Consider the following 20,952-nt stretch of genomic DNA (forward strand, 5'->3'; position numbering starts at 1 on the left):
TTTCTGCTAACAAAGTGGATAACTTTGCATACTTTCACACTATGCCTCCCTGCCATGTTGTTTTCCACCCCAAATCGCCTTGTCAATGTCCTCCTTGAAGCCTCTTCATTACATGTTTTCTCTGAGTTTTCATCAGCAAATTCGAATTATATTTGTGAGTTGTTGGGGCCCAGGCTCTGATCCCTGTAGTACCGTACCACTCACAGGCTACCAAACTGACTGACCTTGTTAACATTAATAATTTGCATATTATTCTAAAATGCAGTTCTTTTGCAGTGCACGTAAGTTAAAGCAGTGTACCATAGTTTACAGAGTTTTGATAATGCCTCATAGCTGTCAATTTGCAATTAAGTAAAGACTAAAATATCACTTTCATCTAAATGTAACAAATAACTGTATGTGAAGTCTTATTCACTAGAAAATTAGTGTGGATATTAGTGTTTAAAAAGTCAAATGACAGTTTTGTTCTATATTGCTCTCAAAATGGAAAAAGTTATTTTAACAATTGCAGTAATGCTTTCCTGTTTAGCATTGGGTAAAGCATCATGGCACAGCAGTATTACTGATGCAGTGAGCTTTTGATCTCAGCCATGTTATATGCAGGAAATCCCAGAGGAGGTTAAATGCAATTCTACATGAGAACAGTTTTTTTAGGCATTTTGGTGAAATTTGATATTTAACAATGATTTTTATCAATAAGTGGTATATGATGCTAGTGAAATAATTCTGCCTTTGTTTACATTATTAAGTATGTTGTTTCTCTTCAAAGGTGGTTGGGTTATCTTGGCCTGCTACTTTTTGATGTTCTTATCTGTCTATTGGTGCTGTTTGGATTAATTAGAAACTCAAAAGCAATCCTTATTTGGTAAGTGTGATTATGTGTTGGAGTGTATTCACTGTATCTTCTGCTAGTCTGGTTTGGTTGTATTTTTAAAAAAGATACTACTAAAGGGAATATGTTGCTGCTGCTCGGTGGTATTCATAGTTCTGTCCAGGTTAAGTAGGAAAGGTGGCAGGAGGAAGAAATTAAATTACTTCAATAACTCACCTTTCTGTAACGCTCAATACTTGTTACTCTGTTTCATATCCGGGGGTGAGAACTTGCAGGATCACTTATTTTAGTGATTTTTTTTTCTCTTTATCCACCATTTCCACTTGTTTTCCTCTTTTGAGGGCAAAGACTGACTGACTGAGATGTGAGTATTAAAAAAAAATGAATATTGGCAAGATATTTAATCCTTTCCCAGTGTCTGCACAAGTACTTCCAGCAGAGGAATTAAAATTGGAACCCTGGCCAATTTCCTTCCCCTTCCCAGCACTTTAGTATCATAACCCTTTGTTAAATAGTTAACAGCATTCACACCACTGTTTCAGCTCACCCATGGAACCTGGCTGCTCTGTGCATAGCACTGCTACGAGCTGAATAAACTTGGTGACCTATATGCTGCTTGTGGATTACTCCTCTCCTTTTTTAATCATTCTGCCTGATGGCATCGTACTACTGTGACATTAAATATATAATACTCAGTGGGTCAGGCAGACTCTGGAGAAGGAAACAATGATAAGGTTCAAGGTTGATTTCTTGGCAGAAGAAGAAAAGATTGAAAGTCAGTCATATTTTAAATTGCTGACAATCTGGTGGAGAGAATAAATGGAATGTCTACAATAAGGTGGCGATCAAGAGATTGAATGACACAAATGGTAGTGGTGCTGGCACTGAGAGAGTAGTGTGAACTTGTTAATCGTTCCGTAATAGGTTAGAGTCACCGCCCCATCAGGTGGCCCCCCCACCACCCCTGTGATATTCAGTCTCCCCTGATTACAGATATTCCCTTCATACTGTCCACTCTGCAATTTAAAACATGTTTCACTTCTCATCTTTTCTAGTTCTCAAGAATCATCATCAGCCCAAATCATTAACTCTGTTTCTTTCTCCACAGATGCCGCCAGACTTGCTGAATATCTATAGCACTTTTTTCAGATATCCAGCATCTGCAGTTTTTTAACTTTTCAGTTACTAAATTATATCTTTTCCATATAAAACATCTATAGCAGTAATATTTAAGAAGCAGCATTACTATTGATCCTATTTCATTTGTTAAAACAGAAGTTTTTAATTCGTGTACAGGTTATGAGCATTGCTGGCCTTGTCAACCTTTTTGCCCATCTCTGATTAACCTTGATGAGCTGCTTCAACAGCAGTGCAGATACCGTCATGTTATGCAAGGAGTTCCAGGATTTGGATTCAGTGATGAAGGACTAGCAGTGTATTTTCAAGGCAGGGTGGAGAACCTGCAAGTGGTTGTGTCCTTGTCTGTCTTGGTGGTGCAAGTTTGAGAGGTGCTGTTAAAGTGCCTTGGGAAGTAAACATAGTGCATTTTTTTAGATACTGCATTGCAGTGAAGAAGTGCTTTAATATAGGTGGGTGATTGCTCAGGCTGATAGGTGAGGTGTCAGTCAAGTAGGCAATTTTTTGGGTAGTGTCAAGCTGGTTGAGCTTTGGAGCTACACCAATCCAACCAAGAGTATTCTGTTATAGATCTGTCCTGTGCCTTAGTTTGTGGATGTGGAATGCCTTTAGGATTTCAGGTGTCACTCATTTCAGGATACCCAACCTGGGTCCTGCATTTCTAGCCATAGTATGTATGTGGCCGGTTCAGATATAATTCTTGTCAGTAGTGACCCAAGGACATTGCCTCAGAAATCATGTGCCCGAATGTGGTTGTGAGTTTTTCAGCCTTTGGCACTTGCATCCTTGGCTCTGCCATTGTTGGGGCTGAAGATATTGATGGCGATACTTCCTGTTAGTTGTGTAATACTCCACAGCTATTCGTGACTGAAAGTAGTAGGATGGCAGAGTCTTGATCGCATCTGTAGGCTGTGGAACCTATTGCATGCTGTTCTGACTATTCTATTAAGCAAGTGGTTGGGCTTCACCTCCAGAATCTGCAGGCACCTGAGAGTCGAGGACTTGCAGATTCAGTCCTAATGGAGTTCCTCAGCATAATGCTGGGGAATTGCCACTGAGATGTGCACCAGGGTAGATTTCAATGAGATTCTTGGCCTGTATGTTAGGAGGCAAAGGGGTAGTTTTTAAATTGTTTTGCTTTAGTTTACTATTTCTCTATGTATTTTTGTTGTTAGTTTTGTAAAGAAAAGTTTACATTTTTATTTTTAATTATTTGCTTCCATTTTAATTATTTTTATATGTCTGTGTTAGAGACATTTAAAAACTTAAATTCAATGACAGAAGGGAATTTTCCACCCCAACTTTGACTGCTGTGAAAGCCTGTTGGAGTGCTGTGAAAGTGGGACCTTGTACTTTGACTGTGGCCAAGTTGTCATAAGGGGTTTGATGCTTGACTCAAGGGAAAGAGGTCCGGCAAGATAGACCCTCCACATCTGGACCAAGTAACCAGAAACAGCAATATAATGGGTCCAGTCCAGAATGATCCAGCTCATTGGTTCAGATTGGTGAGCTTTCATCAAGAAGGACATGATAAAATGAATCTAAAGATTTTAAAACAATCTGTTTTATTTGCCAGAGATTGAAATGTAATGTATTTAAACTGAATTTAATTTTCTTCTGGGAATCAGGAAAGTTGTGAACTTTTATTTTTAAGATTAATATTTTAGCAAGGCAAGCTTATAATTTTTGTGAAGTGTTTTGCTATTGACCTCTTGTGTTATTTTTAATACAGCAATGATTTCTCGTATTACATTTCTTCCTCTACAGTGCTGCTCTCCTGGGAGTGTTAACCTTGATTATCAGCTGGAGTTCTTTAGGTCTGGAACTGGCAGTTTCAGTGGTGAGTTTTGCATGCTTGCTTGTGTCACAGAAGGAGGCCATTCAGCCCATCATATCCATGCTGGCTCTGGCAGAGCAATCCCATTCCGGCTCTTATTTCCCTGTAGCCCTGCAGCTTATTCTTTCTCACATGCCCACTCCTGTTTCATTCTTTATGCAGTTTGCTTACACTAAGGGTTAAACTACACTAGCCAATTAACCTACCAGCATACTTTTAGGGTGTGGGAAGAAATGGGAATGCTCAGCAGAAACCCATTCAGTTATGGGGAGAACGTACAAGCTCTTGAATGACACCTAAGTGCCTGGAGCTGTGAGGCAGTAGTGCTAACTGTTGCACCATTAGTGCTGCCCATTGTTCACTTGTTTTAAAGTAAAATTCACTGGTAACCTGCATACTATTTGGTGTTTCTGCTGCAGTCAATCAGTGCAAAATTATATTGACTATGCCAAGGCATTAGTATGTTAATTCAAAGATTATTTTGTTAATTAAATGGCTTTCCTAAAATCACACCACTGATCTATTTGATGAAGAGCTGCTTTGTGCAATGCTTTGCACATTTTCACAGGTATCACACTGAATGAATGAATCACATTTTAGAGATGGTGTCATAGACTTGTAGAGAGACAAGGCACAGAAGCAGACCCTTCGGCCCACTGAGTCCATGCCAGCCATCAATTTACGCTGATCCTACATGAATCCAATTTTTTTATTCCCCGTACATTCTCATCAACTTCCCCCACATTCTGCCACTCATCTAGAACAAGGCCAATTTACATTTGCCAATTAACCTATCAACCTGCATGTCTCTGAAAACCAGAGCACCCAGATGAAACCCACACTGTCACAGGAAGAATGTACAAGCTCCACAAAGACAGTGCCCAAGGTCAGGATTGAACCCAGGTCTCTGGCTGTGCTGGTGTGCATGATCTCATTTGTGATCTTCATTTTGTTTACATCTAATTTGTCACTGACTTGAAATATACACATCCAAGTGGGAAATTTGACATTCCCTGAGCACATTTGAATCAGTTTACACAAGTGGAGGATGGGATCATCATATGTCCTTGATTATTTATCTAGTCTATTAATGTTACTTCATATTTTTTTCTCCCCACACTGAATATTGCTAATTTTTATGCAGTGTAATTCAGTAATGTCATGTTGAATTTCAAGTGTTTTTGGTTTTGTTTGTATTTGTGATTAATCATAGAATGTAATCTCAATGGATTATATTTGCAGCGAGACTCTGTTTCTAAGATTTTTTAGAAGTTGGAAACTTCATTATGTTTAAAAATTGGAGGAAATGTAGATAGTCCTTGAGTAAGAATAATTAATGTGAACATTTCCTCAGTCATTTTTCACCCATCTTCCAGATTACACTTTTGTCACTGCCACCTTTTTAGAATGCCAATTTGTGTACTTTCCATTTGTATTTTTTGAAATTATTTTTCATGTTCCTTGTTTAATTTAAACTGGTGTCTGTTTCTCCTTGATCTGCTTGTACAAATTGCATTGAATATCCAATCCATGCCAACATTTATACTTAAATCTGTCAACCTAATCCCCTGTTCCATTCTTGCTTGTGCTTGTCCAGCCTCTCCTTACATGTATCTATATTATTCACTTTAACCACTCTCAGCTGTAGTAATTTCTATGTTCTCTCCACCCTTTGGCTAAAGAAATTCCTTCTGAAATCCCTATAGATTTTGTGGTGACTATCTTGTATTGATACCTCATGGTTATGTTCTTTCCCATAAGTGGAGGCATTTTCTCTGTATTCACTCCATGAAGACCTTTAAAAGTTATTAAAGACTCTGTTAGGTCTCTACTCAGCTTTTTCTTCAGAGAAAAGTGACTTGGTCTTTTCATTCCTTTCCTGGTATGTGTGTTTTTACTTTTTGCTTTTAAGATTCATTGTCATCCCATAGTCTTGTTTTCTCATTGAAAGAAGAATATTTAGATCCTGGAATCTTCTACTTAGAAGCTTACACAAGGCTTGCATAGATCCTGAAAGCCATGACTGCATCAAGTTGAGTGGGACAGATGCAAAGTGGATCCGGCCCCTCAGCCTAGTACTTTTGTGCTCTGCTCCTGGATTCAGTGCTGTGTTTAGTGGCAGAAGCTAAATGGACTGGCACTTCCGGCTTACCTGTGATTCTCATGATGCAGTTCGCAGGCCCATTATGCATACCCACACTTAGCACTTCACTACAGGACCATTGGCAGATGCTAAATATACCTTGTGCCCTTAAGTCTTGCCTTACATCACTGCCTAGTCTTCGTACTCTCTGTCAACATTCTTTTCTCACATTATAGAGGAAAAGATGGTAACATTTCTCACTTTGTGCAAAGTGAATAATGTGAACATATGTAGTCTTTTCATTCCCTTTCCAGGTGTTGCTGTTTGGAAGTCCACCTGAAAGTAGCCAAAGTTGAACTTGCTGGTTATAACTGACAGTTTTTATTTCGAACTAATCATGTTCTAACTTTAACACGTTACTGGGTCATTAAGCAGCAGCAGATATTTTGTAATGTATATGTCGTTCAGAAGCTCTACATTAGTCCTGATCAAATATAATTTTGTTAAAATCTGTAATTTACATCACAATACATAACACCAGCTTGATTTGGACTCATTATTTGATGAGAGTCTTCAAAGTTTAGCATTCTTGATTGCAAACCAATCATTGCAAGCAATGTTACCTGTTAGTAACCTTGTTCATAATAATAATAAACTATGAGATTTATTAGATGCATTTTGTTCATGAATGATTGTAATGTGTCCATCAGGCGGGCTTGTAATCTGTTTTCTCACTTTTGAATTTTAGAAGAGTGAAAATCTGCAGGTCTAGATATTGTTATTAGCAGCATAGTGATAAAGATTATAAAAATGTTGCATTCTACATTGGAATGATTTAAAAGGTTAGTTAAATAACATTCTGTTCTCTGGCTGGTATGTGAATGGAGATTATAGGTTGCATATCAGTTTGTTATCTGGGTCAATAAAACATTCTTCCTTGAGAATATAGTCTTGTGATTTAGTGACACAAATTAATCTGGTAAGGCTTTTTTTTGGGGGTGTTTCTAACATACTACTAGCTGTTGTACATTTCATAAACATGAGATATCCAGAATTCTGCTCCACATGTCTTGACTTGCATTATTCTAATCAGCCTTCACCCTCTGCTTGCTGACCCAAATTGATTCGGTTAAGCCACACCTTCATTTTATGTTTTCAAATTCCTTGTGGCTTCATCTCTGCGACCACCTCTAGCCCCACAAGATACTGAGAATAGATATTGGTGGTCCTTTAATTCTGGCCTCTTGATATTCCCTGAATTGAATTTTTCCACCATTAGTGGCCTTGCCTTCGTTCGCTGAGACCCTAAGTTCTGGAATTCGCAACATAAACCTCTCTGTCTTCCTTTGTTTCCTTTTAAGCTGCTCTTCAAAAACTGCCTCATTTTTTGGTCATCTGTTCAAATATTTCCTTATGGTTCAATGTCATTTTTTTTTAGTAGTCCTACTCTAAAGCACTTTGGGATGTTTTGCTGCATTAAACATGCCATATATGCCAATAGTTGTACAATTGTTAAAATAATCTCAAGGTTATCTAGTATAATAACATACAGTAAAGTGGGAAGGGTGGTCCTAATGTGAGACCAGAATGTGCCAGCTCTTTGTGTATTTGACTGTATAGTTGCATTCCTTAGAGGCTCAGAGTAGCATGCAAACATTTGTTCCTTTTGTATATCTTAAATTGGTGATACCAATTGGTGTTGATGTTCAAATTTAAGACATTTTAATTATTGAGAGAATATTGCTTAAAACAAGTCATTTTCTCAACTCCCTAGCCTTAAACATACTAAAGGACATAACAGGCAATCGTTGCATAGAGGTCTAGGCTTTCTAGAAAGGAAACCTGATAATTGCACAAGAGATATTTCACAAAGTGTTGGAAGGTTGTTCTGCAACTGACAGAACAGCTGGTAATAATTTGTATGCTTAAGGAAGACAGAGTCAACAGAACGGAAATGTAAAAATTTGGCATTGAATATTGAGTGGATGCACTTGAGTCGTATTTTGGAAATAAATTCAATGAGAATGAGAGAACTGATTATGACAAAAATGCAATCATCTTGATATTATTCGAAAGTTACAAGGAAAGTTTTTGAAATTATTACTGGATTAAGTTAAACAGATCAGGAAAATTACAGGCATGCTGGCATGCATTAGAATTAAATATGACATGGGCAAATAAAATTAATGCAGTTCGCTATTTACCCATTTGTGTTCTCCATGTGTTTTAATCTAGCACATGTGTAATAGTCCATATCAAGCTCCTGATAAATTGGTACACACATTGCTTTTGCTTATTGAAGTGTGCAGATGCCTCCCTCTGAAAGGAAACTTCAATTATATATATTGTACAGTGCTTTGATACAGGGATGCAGGTTAGGATTGTCAAGTCTTTGGCACCATGGATCATACACATCTGTTCGAGTTAAGTCTTAAAAGCGCACTGGTGGTTTTCCTACTTCTTGTCCGGTTAGATCTGCTTGTTCTTCAGAATAAACCTTCGGGGCTTTGTGGAGCTGAGTGAATGCTGGCTGTCAATGATAATTCTTCCATTGAGGTTCCAGGTTGTGTAATTGGCAATGTCCTGGATTACTTTGGATTTCATAGCTTGGATTTGATCAGAGTTTACAGAGGAAAGCCCAATTTTCCAATGCAGGAGTGCTACATTGGGTCTGATTTTTTTTTACCTCCCCTTCCTCTTTTCCCTTCCCACAAAATGAATTGTCATGAAATAGTCAAACTGCATGTGGGGAAGGAATTGTTTGAGCCATATCCAAGTGGATGGTGGGCACTAATGATTTCTTGAGAGTGCTATTTATGGTTGGGTAGTTTAGTTCATGTAAAATGTTTTGAGTGCAATGCCCCTGTCATTTTTACCCTGGTATTGAAATTAAACCACCTCAAATTCAACAGATTATTTGTATGGAGCAGTCTATGTTTCCTATAAGTAGGAGGAGCTATTTGCCTCCAACTTGTGCACACCAAACTTTATGAATATAAAGGCACTGTCCCAAAATGAATCTCCACGTTACTCCTTCTACCATTTGTCTTGAAAGTCACAATGTTTCTTCAATATCTACTGTCAATCTTTCAGCAATGCTTTTAATTGAAAACCTGGGAATTGGCCAAGTTGTAATCAACCATTGCCAAGCCACCACAGACTCCTTGTTACTACCAGATTTCGTAAATGATGGAAGAAGAAGCTGGCAAGTTCCTAAATAAGGAATTTACACTCTGTCCTCAATATCCCACAGATAACAGAAATTGCTGACACCACTAAGGCCCCTTCCTATGTAAACAAAAAACCATTAACTTGTGTAGTTTCTTCTTGTTCCTAAACCACAGCTCTAGAAACTTCGAATTTACTTTAGTGGGAGGATGGGACTTTGCTCCACAACAACCTTCATCCTAGCAATCTCCAATTGGGAAGGCCATCAAATCCAACGGCCTGATTCGTATCTTGTATCTGTGACAAATTGCTTCTGTTCTTTTATTTTTGGAGCTGTTGCTTTGTCTGAACCTAGTGAGACTGGGAAGGTTTCTGGGCATTGCACCTGTCATTCAGAGCTCAGCTCTGCCCCTGCTCCATATAATTAAGTCTCATCCTAATTAGAGGGAGGCTGGGTGGTAACATGGTCCTGTTTCCTGGGAATCCTCGGGCAGAAGTTCCCCTCAGGCACAGCCACCACAGGAGCAGGCCCTGGAGGACTGCAAGATATTTACTGGCACTCCCTGTAACACATGACTGATCTCAAGTATGTGAATCCACAGATAGCAAATCAGTGGATAATGAGGATTAAGTGTATATCATTTTCAAGCTTCAGGTGTGATGTTCTTTAATCATGCATGAGGAGTAGAATTGGGAAGCATTTTGCAGTGCCATCAAGTGATTTTACAAACATTTACGGCATTCATTGCCCTTAGACTTGTGAATAAATTCTTTTTAATGTGGTTAACTGTTGGACCATCCTTATTCTACCCCTTCCACCTTTCACTGTTTACTCTCTCTCATTTACTCACCACACCTCCCACTTTCCTAACACCTTCTACCCCCTGCATCTCCCCACCAACTCCCCTGGTCCCCTGCTCGACTACCCCCACTCACTACTCTTACACGATATTGAGTTATTTTAGAATAAATGAACAACTTGAATGTCATAAACCAGATGTTCATGAAAGAATAGAAAATGACGTGTGAAAATTATTTTGTAATTCAGTGTTGAAGGGGAATATAGGATTTCTGCATTTTTGGAATTTTTTGCAATGACTTGGGGTTTGTGGGAATGGAGGTGGTTTAAAATGTTACTGGAAAATATCTAGTGTCATTGTTTAAACAATGAAGTAAGAAATCTCTGGATAGCATATTGAAGTGATGCTGACAACATTTCCTATTCACTGAGCACATTATGACATCTTTAGAACAATGTTGCTGCATATTTGTGATTGGAAGTTTTTGCATCCCTATTTAAATGCAATAATTTATGCATGCAGCCCTAACTGTAGTAACTAACAAAAATTACATTAATAATTTTTAAAGGTACTCTTCCAGTTTACATTTATTTTGGATTTTTACATTATTGATTTGGCATTTTCATCTCTTGAACAGGCTTCAAGCGATTTCTGTGTGTCTCCCGATGTATATGTTTCCAAAATGGCAGATAAACATGGCCTTATTGCTAAAGGTATGTTGTCTTTGAACATAACTTGAGTAAGAAATAAATTTCTCTGAATTTAACATAAATGCAGGTGCTGAGGTTAATGAGAGCTCTAACAAAGTAAGTATAATTAATAGGCTTGCAGTTAGCTGGCTGCTGGTATTTAATCTAATGACTTTATTGCCGTTGTGAGATGTTGACCCAAAAATAACTACATTTAAACAGTTTTGGAGTTAACTAGAAAAATACCTCAATTAATGAAGGTCTGGGTTTGCTGCTTTTTAGATCAGAGTCACTTAAAAGGTGCAATAGACTTCTTGTGTTCCCTATGTCTTGCTCTAGCAAAACTTTCAAGTTTTTTTAAAACAAAAAGGATAAGAGTGCTCTAATTTATCCATATTAAGATTCTGAACCGATTGGTAACATGCATTATTCATCAGGAAAATGTTTTACAATATGCAGGAGCGAAAGAACCGACAAAGTTCTGATATCGTGGCTCATTTGCCTGTTTAAGAATATACTTTTAAGTTTATTTGTAAATGGAACTTTTGTAAGACTTTTACTTTTTGAAGTAGTTCTACCTGGAACATGTATGCCTGCTTGAAATATAATGCAGTTTCTGAAGTTAATTATAACTCCATAAAGACTAGTAGTTATAAATAAACCTTCCTCTGTAGATAGGCTTGAGGTCAACTTGTCTTTGAACTTCTCTACTCCATGGTTCAAGGTAGATGAAGACTGGAAGTTGATCAAGGAAATATTGGTCTAGTTAAGACTAAAGGTTGAGTCTCGATATCCAAAAATAATGGCTGCCTATTTCCTTTCAGCAATCAATCTTAACTGAATGACTTGTATATCTGTGACATTCCTGGTGCCATCTGCCACTTTTACCTTTTCCAATTCCCTGTTCTCAATAGGCTCACCTTACCATGAATGTATGATGTTCTGCATTTCGCACACCTACATTCCTTGTCTATATTATCACTTTCTAACTGCTCCCATTCACTTATGGACCGGATAACCTTGTTTATAAGTTATGCCCACGGTTATCCTAGTTTTACCCTATCAGGTACATTCCCCCACTCCCCCACTCTCCCTGCAGTTTTTGGCTCCTTCCCAGTTCCAACAAAAGATGTTCAACCTGAAATGTTAACAGTTTCTTTTCCCACAAATGGGGCCTGACCTGCTGAGCATTTCCAGCATTTTCTGATTTTCATTAATTGCGCAAGCATCTGTTAATATATTTGTCAAGAAACCTAGTTAGTCATTATGATAATTTGGCACTTACTAATACAATTTGGTCTGAATTATTTATTTACTGTTGATGCATGATGGGTCCTAGACAGTGAATGTACATCGTCAAAGCTGTATTGTTAATTGATGTGTTATGCTTTAATCAGGCAATGTGATGTTTCACAGAATAAGTTTCTGGAGCACTCAGCCATGATGTATTTTAGATGAACTTCAAAGTAAATGTGGTCTTGTACTTCTAAAATTCTGCACTTTTAATACATGATTAAGTTGATTTTAATCATGAATTATGTTCTTTTAGAGTAAAATTTGTCATCCTGATTCATGAAATGCTTTCAAGTGCAAATTTCATACATGTGTATGAGTCTACCCCACAGCTGAAATTTGCTGCAACCCTTCGAACAATTGGTCATTACTGACAATAATTATGCAGCTTGTCATTCATTGTTTATGTTACTTTTAAGGTATAGCAATAAATGGGAATAATCTGTTTAGATCAGGATTAGGGAGTTCCTTGGCCATGTGATGTAGACACTCCGATATACACTTCAATACAAATTGGTTTGAAAGTTAAAGGTGTCACAGAGTTTAATGCAAAAACTCTGCCGTGTTCTGCAGTAGTTAATACGACATACAATTACCCAGTAATTTGTGTCAGGGAAGTGGTGCACTGTGGGTTATGACTACACATCGGTCTGCCATTAACCTTGCAAAAAAACAGCAACTTGCTATCAGCCTCCTGAGGAGTGTTAAGAAATTGCTATGTTTGTGTTGAAAACAAGGATAGTGCTTGCCATACAAAGTTAGCTGGTGATTCACAACCCAAGGATTCTGTAAATTATTTATGGTTCTGACATGTCATTCAACCTTGGATCAAGGGCCACAATTTAAACAACGGTGTCTCACTCCTGCAAAAAGTTAATTATTATTGGAATGATTTTGTTCTCTAGCTCTTAATCTGCTTGTTGCATCTTTTTATTTCTCATTATCCAGTTAGACTTTAATTTGTCCTAATTCCTTCTGTTTTTATTTCCTCTCTGCTCAAATCATATTGATTAAGGAATTTCACTGTTAGCCCCATCATTCTCTAAGGTCCCAGATATTCTGACCTCACCTACGCTGTTAACAATTTGCACTTCTTGCAGCTTGCTGGCAGAGGTTGTGGGGGCAGATACATTAGGGACATTTAAGAGACTCTTAGATAGCCACATGAATGACAGAAAAATGGAGGGAAGGGTTAGATGGATATTAGAGCAGGATAACATGTCGGCACAACGTCGTGGGTCGAAGGGCCTGTACTGTGCTGTAATGTTCTATGTTAAGATATAATGGAGAAAAACAAATTAAACTCATAGTAAATGTCATGAGAATTGTCACTGCAACTAATGGTGGTGGGTTCCATAGTGGGTGCATCAGATAGTGCTGCTGCCTCATAGCTCCAGAAACCCAGGTTTGATTGTGACCTTGGGTGCTGGTTGATTAGTTGGCTGCTGTAACCTTTCCCCTTTGTGTTGGTTTGTGGCAAAAGAATCAGGAGAGTTGATGGGCATTTGAGATATAAGAGGGAAAATGGGATGGATGCGATTACTCTCCTAGGAGCAGGCGTAGAATGGGAATAATCTATTTAGATCAGGATTAGAGAGTGCCTTGGCCATGTGATGGGAACTTAATGTTGACACTCAGGTGACTGCAATGCTGGAGGGACTTGGCAGGTCAGGCAGCATCTATGGAGGGAAATAAACAGTTGATGTTTCTGGTTGAGACCCTTCATCAGGACTGGAAAGTAAGAGGGCAGAGCCAGAATAAAAAGGTCGGGGGAGGAGGAGGAGCACCGGCTGGCAGGTGAAAGGTGAGTCCAGGGAGAGGGGGAAGGTAGGTTGGTGGGGGAGGAGAGGGGGAAGGTAGGTGGGTGGGGGAGGAGGGATGAAAGGGAGTGATGTGAAAAGCTGAGGTGATGGGTAGAAGAAGCAAAGGGCTGGAGGAGGAGGAAATTTGGTAGGAAAGGACAGTAGACCATGGAATGAAGGGAAGGAGGTGGGGAATAGATGTGCAGGTCATGAGGGCAGGGAGGGGGAAAGAGAAGAGGTGAGGGGGCCACAGGAATGCGGGGAAACAAAGGGGGGGGAAGGGGGAAAAGGGGGTGGGGAAGAGGGGAGGGGTTACCGGAAGTTAGAGATATTAATGTTGAGGCCGTCAGGTTGGAGGCCACCAAGGTGGAATATGAGGTGTTGCTCCTCCAACCTGTGTCTGGCCTCAACGTGGCAGTAAAGGAGGCTGTGGATATGGGAAGTGGAATTGAAGTGGCTCAGATGGCTGCCTTCTATGTCAGCAGTTAGTGTGTAAGTAAATGGCTAATGTGAAGAGGAAGCTCTACAACTATGGTGGTGAAATCAAGACAATCCTTTTAAGATTTCATTGCCACCATGTATTCCAGTTATTCTTGTTGCTACATTTTTTTAGGCAATACATTTTGTTTGCCATAAGGAAGTATCGTTGTTGGGATCCTCCGTAAGTGTAATTGAAATCATGAACTTAGATTACAACTCACTGGATTGATATGTTCCCAACATTGCTTCCTGCAATGAGATTTTTCTGAATTTAAAGTGGAAATTGCAGGAAGTGCTCAGTAGATAAGCAGAATCTGCAGTGAGTGAAAGTGAATATTTCGTATTGAACTGTAAGAGGTTTTTAAAGAATTTGAGCAAGTTTAGACCCATAGAAGTAGGGGCTGAAAGAAAGCAAACGACTGCTTTGGAGGGGATGGACTGTGTGATTAATGATAAAGGGTTAAAGCAAGGGAAAAAGGTAAAGTAATGGGATATTAAAGGGACCAAAAGATGAATCTAAAGCTGCAAATGGTAACAGCAGAACCGCTGTTGAAGAGGACAGAGGCAGTGGATTATAATCTGTTGTTAAACTCTTATGTTGACTCTTGGATGGATTCAAACACAAAGGGTACAGTTTTAAGTAGGACTCCACCAAGGTTAATTCTGAGCCAAAGAAAGGAACTGAGAAAGGTGGCATGGGTGTTGAAGCAAGCTTCACACACATATGATCAAATGCAAAAAAGTAACAAAGTAAGGAAGGTAAAGGAGATGAATTGCAATCTCACTGTAAATAATAAAAGAGCAAAACTTCAAGGATGGGCATTCTCGGAAGGGAAGTGGTAGTCAGTTCAGTGCTGAAGTAAAAGAAAGAATATTTTGAATGCTGGAAATGTAATCTTTTCTACATTTGTTGACCATCCATGTAATAAAAATAATAATTTAAACATTTTTTCTATTTTGAAGGATTAGAAGTTCAATTCAAATGATGTACATTATAGATTATAGCTAACATAGATTGACCTCACTGCAAACATAGAAGTGTAATAAATTCTTATGATAAGGTGATATTATTTTGAGGTCTACATAAATTAATTTAATCATTAGAGATCTTTAATTTTTTCCATATATCTGGTATTTATGGATTTATGCTGTGGGATGTAAGCAATTCTTTAAATTGGCTGATAGTCTGCTGTGGTTTCCCAGATGGATTTGACAGTCTTTGTGATTCATCAGAAAGAGGAGCCCCTAGGTAATTGTTCTGTCCACTCTCATCTTCAATTTTTAATTGTACTGGATGTCTTCCCCTGTGGGCAGAAGCTAAGAAGAATATCCTGCCATGATTTAAATAACTCTACTTGTTTTATCTAGTGTCTTGTATTTGGTCTGATTTAATTAGGATAAATTAGATTTTGGTTATCCATTGAACAATGGTTTTGTTTGGTCTAGGATTTCTTTGCTTGTGTTAGGATAGCATTTGAACAAAGTCTGTTTCTTTTTCCCTAGCATGAAATAAAGCCAATTGGCTATTGAATTTTGTTTGCAAAAAAATTTACAATAATACGTCATATGTTATGCAAGTGGTTTAATGTGATCTACATCTGTGTTGAATCCCTTGATTTAAATACCCGTGAGAGAGCCAAAAATGGTTAGGATCAAATAGTTACGATCAGATAGTTAGGATCAGATATAATATCCAGGGCTGTATAAAAGATATTTGCTCCACTGCTAGCAAAATTACACAAGAAAGCAATCAAAACAGCTAGCATTCATGTAGTGCCTTAAAATTAAAATATTCCAGAGCACATCATGAACCGGTTTCAAACAGTATTTGACACTGAGCAGTATTGAACATTTGATCATCAAGTGTTTGGTCAAAAAAGCATTTTAAAGGAAAACAATGAGGCAGTGGTGGTTAGGGAGAGAGAATCCCAGAGCTGGAATTGGACAGCTGAAGGCAATTGCAACATGATCACATGGGGATGCAGAAGAGGCTACCAGAAGAGGTTCTGAGGATTTGTAGGCTGAAATGTTTCTCCCAGTCTGGTGCATGGTACTAATATGTGCTACTCCAAAATGATAAGTTGAAATTAAGTCTCCCTCTGATTCTGTCAGTGTTGTGAGAGTACACTTTGGGTACAGTGCCTCTAGACAGCTGTTGAACACAATCTCCTTGTCAGTCCAAAGCTGTAATATTTGGGACTTTCACTTGGATGAATTGTTAGGGATGTTTTAACTTATGATGTTGGATATTCAATTCACTTTATAAGGGATTAACTATAAAGGGATGGCAACTTTTCATTTAACTTTGAAACCCACAGTCTTACAAATCAATCAGACAATTGGGAAAGTCAAGTCAAAGTCAATGGAAATTGTTGAGTATGCTGAGGGTGATGAAATAATTGTGAAGCAAAGTTGTCAATTTGACAAGTTGGATCACTTTCTCTATGGACAAATAGGGTCAAGCTTGAGTATTTTCAAGATTTTTTTTGAGAGAGCCAATTGTTCTAGTGACCTAGGAAAGTTTTTTCTGCTTATAATAAAAACAAAGCGTTTCAGAATTTTGACTTAATATTGGTAAAGCTTGACATGGGCTACACTAACCCATGCATGAATGATTTATATTTTTAACTATGTTTAATGAGGATGGAAAGGAGATTTGTTTAACTAGGTTGCTTGTGAAATATAGAAATAGTCATCAGTAACATTTTGGGTACTCTGGTAATAAAAACAGCCGGCCCCACTTAATGTAAATCCTGTAACATAGCTGAAATGCCCTAAAGTAATTCACACGAGAATTATCAAACAAAAAAAATCAAACGCATAAAGTGGAATTAGGACAGGTTGCCAAAAGCTTGGTCTGTGAAAGACTTTTAGCAGCATTTTAAAGAAGGAAAAAAAGTTGCAGAATTTGAGGGCATCGACAATTGAATGCACAGCTGCCTGCAGTGGAGTGATAAAACTTGGGCAGAAGTCCGAGTTTTCGCACAGAGGTGCTGTATGTGGCAGAAGGAGATTACAGAGGGATGGTGAGTCCATGATGGGATTTAAAAATAAGTATGAGAATCTTTTTTTTAAAAAAATCATAGTTTTGCTTATTTAGGAGCCAGTCTGGGCCCAAAGGTGATCAGTGAATAAAATTTGTTGTAAATCAGGATGCTGGAAGGCACTAGTTGGCCTTGTTGCTGGAAAATGGAGAGCAGTCAAGTCTGCTTTGAAATACTCTATAGATAACAATGAAACTGAATGGGGTTTCAGCACCAGAGGAACTAAACTAGTGACAGTCCATTGATGTTAAAGAAATGGAAGTAGGTGGCTTTAGTGATGGTACTCAGATGAAGTCTAAAACTCAACCCATAACTGGTAGACCATGAAGGTCGTTGATAGCCTAGTATGGTTCAGATGCTTACCAGGGAGAGGAATGGGGTTGGTGGCAAGAGAATGGTTTGTGACCTAGACTGAAGATGAGGGGTGAAGTTTTCTCAGTATTTGTGTGGAGCGTATTTCTGCTAAGCTTGTTTGGGCTGGGTTGTTCTTTGTGAGGCACAGCTTTGCATCATCAATATAAATGTGGAAACTAATAACTATTGTTGGATGGTGTTACCAAAGGGCAGTAGATAAATTTTATTTTAAATTTTTTACTTACAGCGTGGTAACAGGCCCTTTCGGCCCAACGAGTCCGCACCGCCCATTTTAAACCCAAATTAACCTACCCGTATGTCTTTGCAATGTGGGAGGAAACCGGAGCACCCGGAGGAAACCCACGCAGACACGGGAGAACGTACAAACTCCTTACAGACAGCGACGGGAATTGAACCCCAATTGCTGGTGCTGTAACAGCGTCGCGCTAACCGCTACGCTACTGTGCTGCCACAGATAAGAAGGATGAGAAAAGAGTTGGTTGTTTGCCGATTAATATGAAATTAACTAAGAGAATTGGTTGAACTTAACTCCGAAATGCGTGCAGTATTAAATTCTGACACTGTTACACCATAGAAACTATTAATATGCAGGAAGCAGTCTCCATCAAAATACTTATTATTTCTTGAATATGCCCCCTTACCACCTGATTGCATTAAATGTATTTCTAATGAAGTTATCAATGAAGAGACCTATTGGGTGCAATGATAAGCTATTAAATATCTATTCTAAGTAAGTCTTAAATGTCATTGCCAATATGTTGCATGTGTCATAAATGATTTAGCATGTGAACTTCATGAAATTGAAGGTGGTAATCTTTAGGAATTTAAAGTATTTAACTTGTTATAATACACTGAGTTCTCTGACTTCAGCATTAGGGCAATTAAATTATTTGTGTTTCACTAGACATTTATAAACCCTGATTAGAGATACATACAAGCCATGGGATGTTTATTGTAATCCCTAAAATTATGTACATTTTATATATAATTACAGTTGTATAGGTTATTGACTTTTGGGACATGAAAGCAAATACAAACTGGATTTTTTTTGCCTAAACCCTCTAAGTATAATTGGGAAGTATGAAGCCATTTCTGAGAGAACTGTATTTTGCTTAAATAAAAAGCAACATGAAGAATAAATGTTGTTTGGTAACCTTGTTGACCTTCAATAATTTGTTTGCATCATTCAGCATAATCAGTGTCTCTTCTGAAAGCCTAAAGCTTAAAATTTAAACTGCCAAAGCCCACAAACATAACATGTCACTTTTTCTTGATGTGTTAGGGATTGTGTCACATCATTCATCATTCGCAATAAAGGAAAAAAAGTGCTGAACAAAATGTATAAATATTTTGTAGATTACAATTGCATTTACCAGTGAAAATACAAAAAAAACAATTTATTTGATTGTAGATAGGATATTGTTCTGATTCTATTTGAAGTTGTTCAGCATTGAAACGAGGGAAATTCTGGTGGTTACATGTTCAATATTAGTTCTTTAAAAACTGCAGAATACATTGTAAATAAGTTGCATTATATATTTTATGAGCATGTGCAAAGGAAAGGTTCATGATCATATTCAGAGAATATAATCTCTCCATAGGGGACATAATCCCATGATATGAGGTAAGGTGTATAAAACAAAAACTGCAGATGCTGGAAATCACAATTAAGGAAATGGATATGCCAAAATTCTTGAGGTTAACACTTAAAATTTTTTTTTAAATTCGGGGCCTTGTGCTGAACAATAAAACTTTCCTTTTCTCAGTCTGCTAAAGTTCTAATGAACATTAGAATTACTAAAAATCATGGCAATTTTTTTGCAAGGCTACCTTAAGGGTAAACTTTTGTTTTATGCATGTAATTATTTTTTCAACAATAAATTGCTGATACTGCTGTGGGTAACATTAACTTTCAGTGGGTTTGCTGCAGGGAGGAAATGCAGGAGTTTTCATACTTCAGCAAAACCTTGTTTTTTTTTGATACAGTTTAGCCTATCATTGACGCTCGTATTGCAAATTGCTTACACAAATACTGCCGAACTGGAAAGCTAAAGTAGGATTTATGATCTTTAATGATAGATAGCTCAGACATGGCTGAGCTCAGAATTCTTGAATTTTTCTCATTGCTATATGATGTAAGTGAATTGACTACCTTTAATGCAAAAGTTTCTATGAATTGCAGAATGAGTCTCTGCTCGCCTCTTAAAGTGGAAGCAACAGTGAAATAGGGAATATTTACCAATTTTAATTAATATCTTGTTTTAAGTGGTGATTGCAACTTATTTCCTTATTCGCTCATTTATTATCCCTAAGTCATCAGTATTTATAAACTGGAAGGTATGAACAACTTTGCTGTTCACTATTTCTGATTTTGCTGAACAAAGCTTCAAATCATCTGTTTATATCTTTCAATTTTCTTTAAATCTGTTCAAAAGATTCATCAATAATTAGTTGTAACTTTTCATTTTTTTTTCTTGCAGATGCTTTAAATTATTACCTGGTGTGCAACATTGGATACCCAAATCCTTTTCAACAGGTGAGACAGTGTTGCATGCAGTACATCAATCTTACTTTTGTATACAAATGTTTGATATGCCTCTCAAAAGGAAATATAAAGATACAGTTAAATTGTTATCCCTTTTTCTTGCTCCTAGTGCTCTGGGTTGTGATTTCACACGCTTATCCCATTTATGTATCCAGATAAATATTAAACATTAAAATTCTCTAGCCAGCACAGAATTTCTGGCTTCATCTGAGTGTAATAATTTTTTTGAATTTTTCACTGTTGTATCAAGTCAGTGAAGTAATGTTATTCACGTCTATGTCTACCCTGGCACTGTGTTGCAGTGATCTGGATCACATGTTCCACCTGAGTCTGTTTTATGTGGAAACATGTTTTAAGAAAAATCAGGGACTCAGTAGAAAAAAATATCTTTTGCATGTGAAGTTCAGCAACATGAAATAGCTTGTCAAACACAGCTGTACGCAGTTGTTAATTTTTAGAAGACATTTCCTTGGCTAACACACCTAAATAAGTAATTTTACTTTTACTGATCTTTGATGTGTATCTTGCAGAGAACTTGTTCAAGAATTGTTTATCAAATTAGTGTAGGAAAAGGCATCAACAGAATCAAGAAAAGGACATCTTTGACCTTTTTAGTAATGGGAACTGTTTGACTATGAAGGGTGGCATTAAGATCCCTGGGTGAACAAATGTTTAATAAAAACAGAAAATGCTGGAAACGCTCAGCAAGTTGAGCATAATCTGTGGAAAGAGAAACAGCTACCTTTTCAGGTCCCTGACCTTTTGATAGAACTGAGAAGTAGAGAAAAACAAGTTAGTTTTTTTGGTAGGAGGGGAGGATGAATAGAACAAAGGGAATGTCTCTAGAATGGGCTAATGGGTGCATTT

At 37.8% G+C, this 20,952-nt stretch overlaps 1 protein-coding gene across 7 annotated transcripts in view; it reads left to right on the forward strand.

Moving 5' to 3' along the window:
• The window catches only part of LOC127573460 (protein tweety homolog 3-like), a 139,156-nt gene that overhangs the window by 84,903 nt on the left and 33,301 nt on the right, over positions 1-20,952 (forward strand). For all 7 annotated transcript variants that reach the window (XM_052021704.1, XM_052021700.1, XM_052021702.1 and 4 more), the window contains exons 5-8: positions 770-865; positions 3,737-3,809; positions 10,495-10,570; positions 20,021-20,076. In XM_052021704.1, the coding sequence (XP_051877664.1) occupies positions 770-865; positions 3,737-3,809; positions 10,495-10,570; positions 20,021-20,076 (301 nt within the window). The remainder of the gene's footprint in view (positions 1-769; positions 866-3,736; positions 3,810-10,494; positions 10,571-20,020; positions 20,077-20,952) is intronic.

The sequence above is a fragment of the Pristis pectinata genome, chromosome 8 (genome assembly GCF_009764475.1).
Source record: "Pristis pectinata isolate sPriPec2 chromosome 8, sPriPec2.1.pri, whole genome shotgun sequence".
NCBI classification, from domain to species: Eukaryota; Metazoa; Chordata; class Chondrichthyes; order Rhinopristiformes; family Pristidae; genus Pristis; species Pristis pectinata.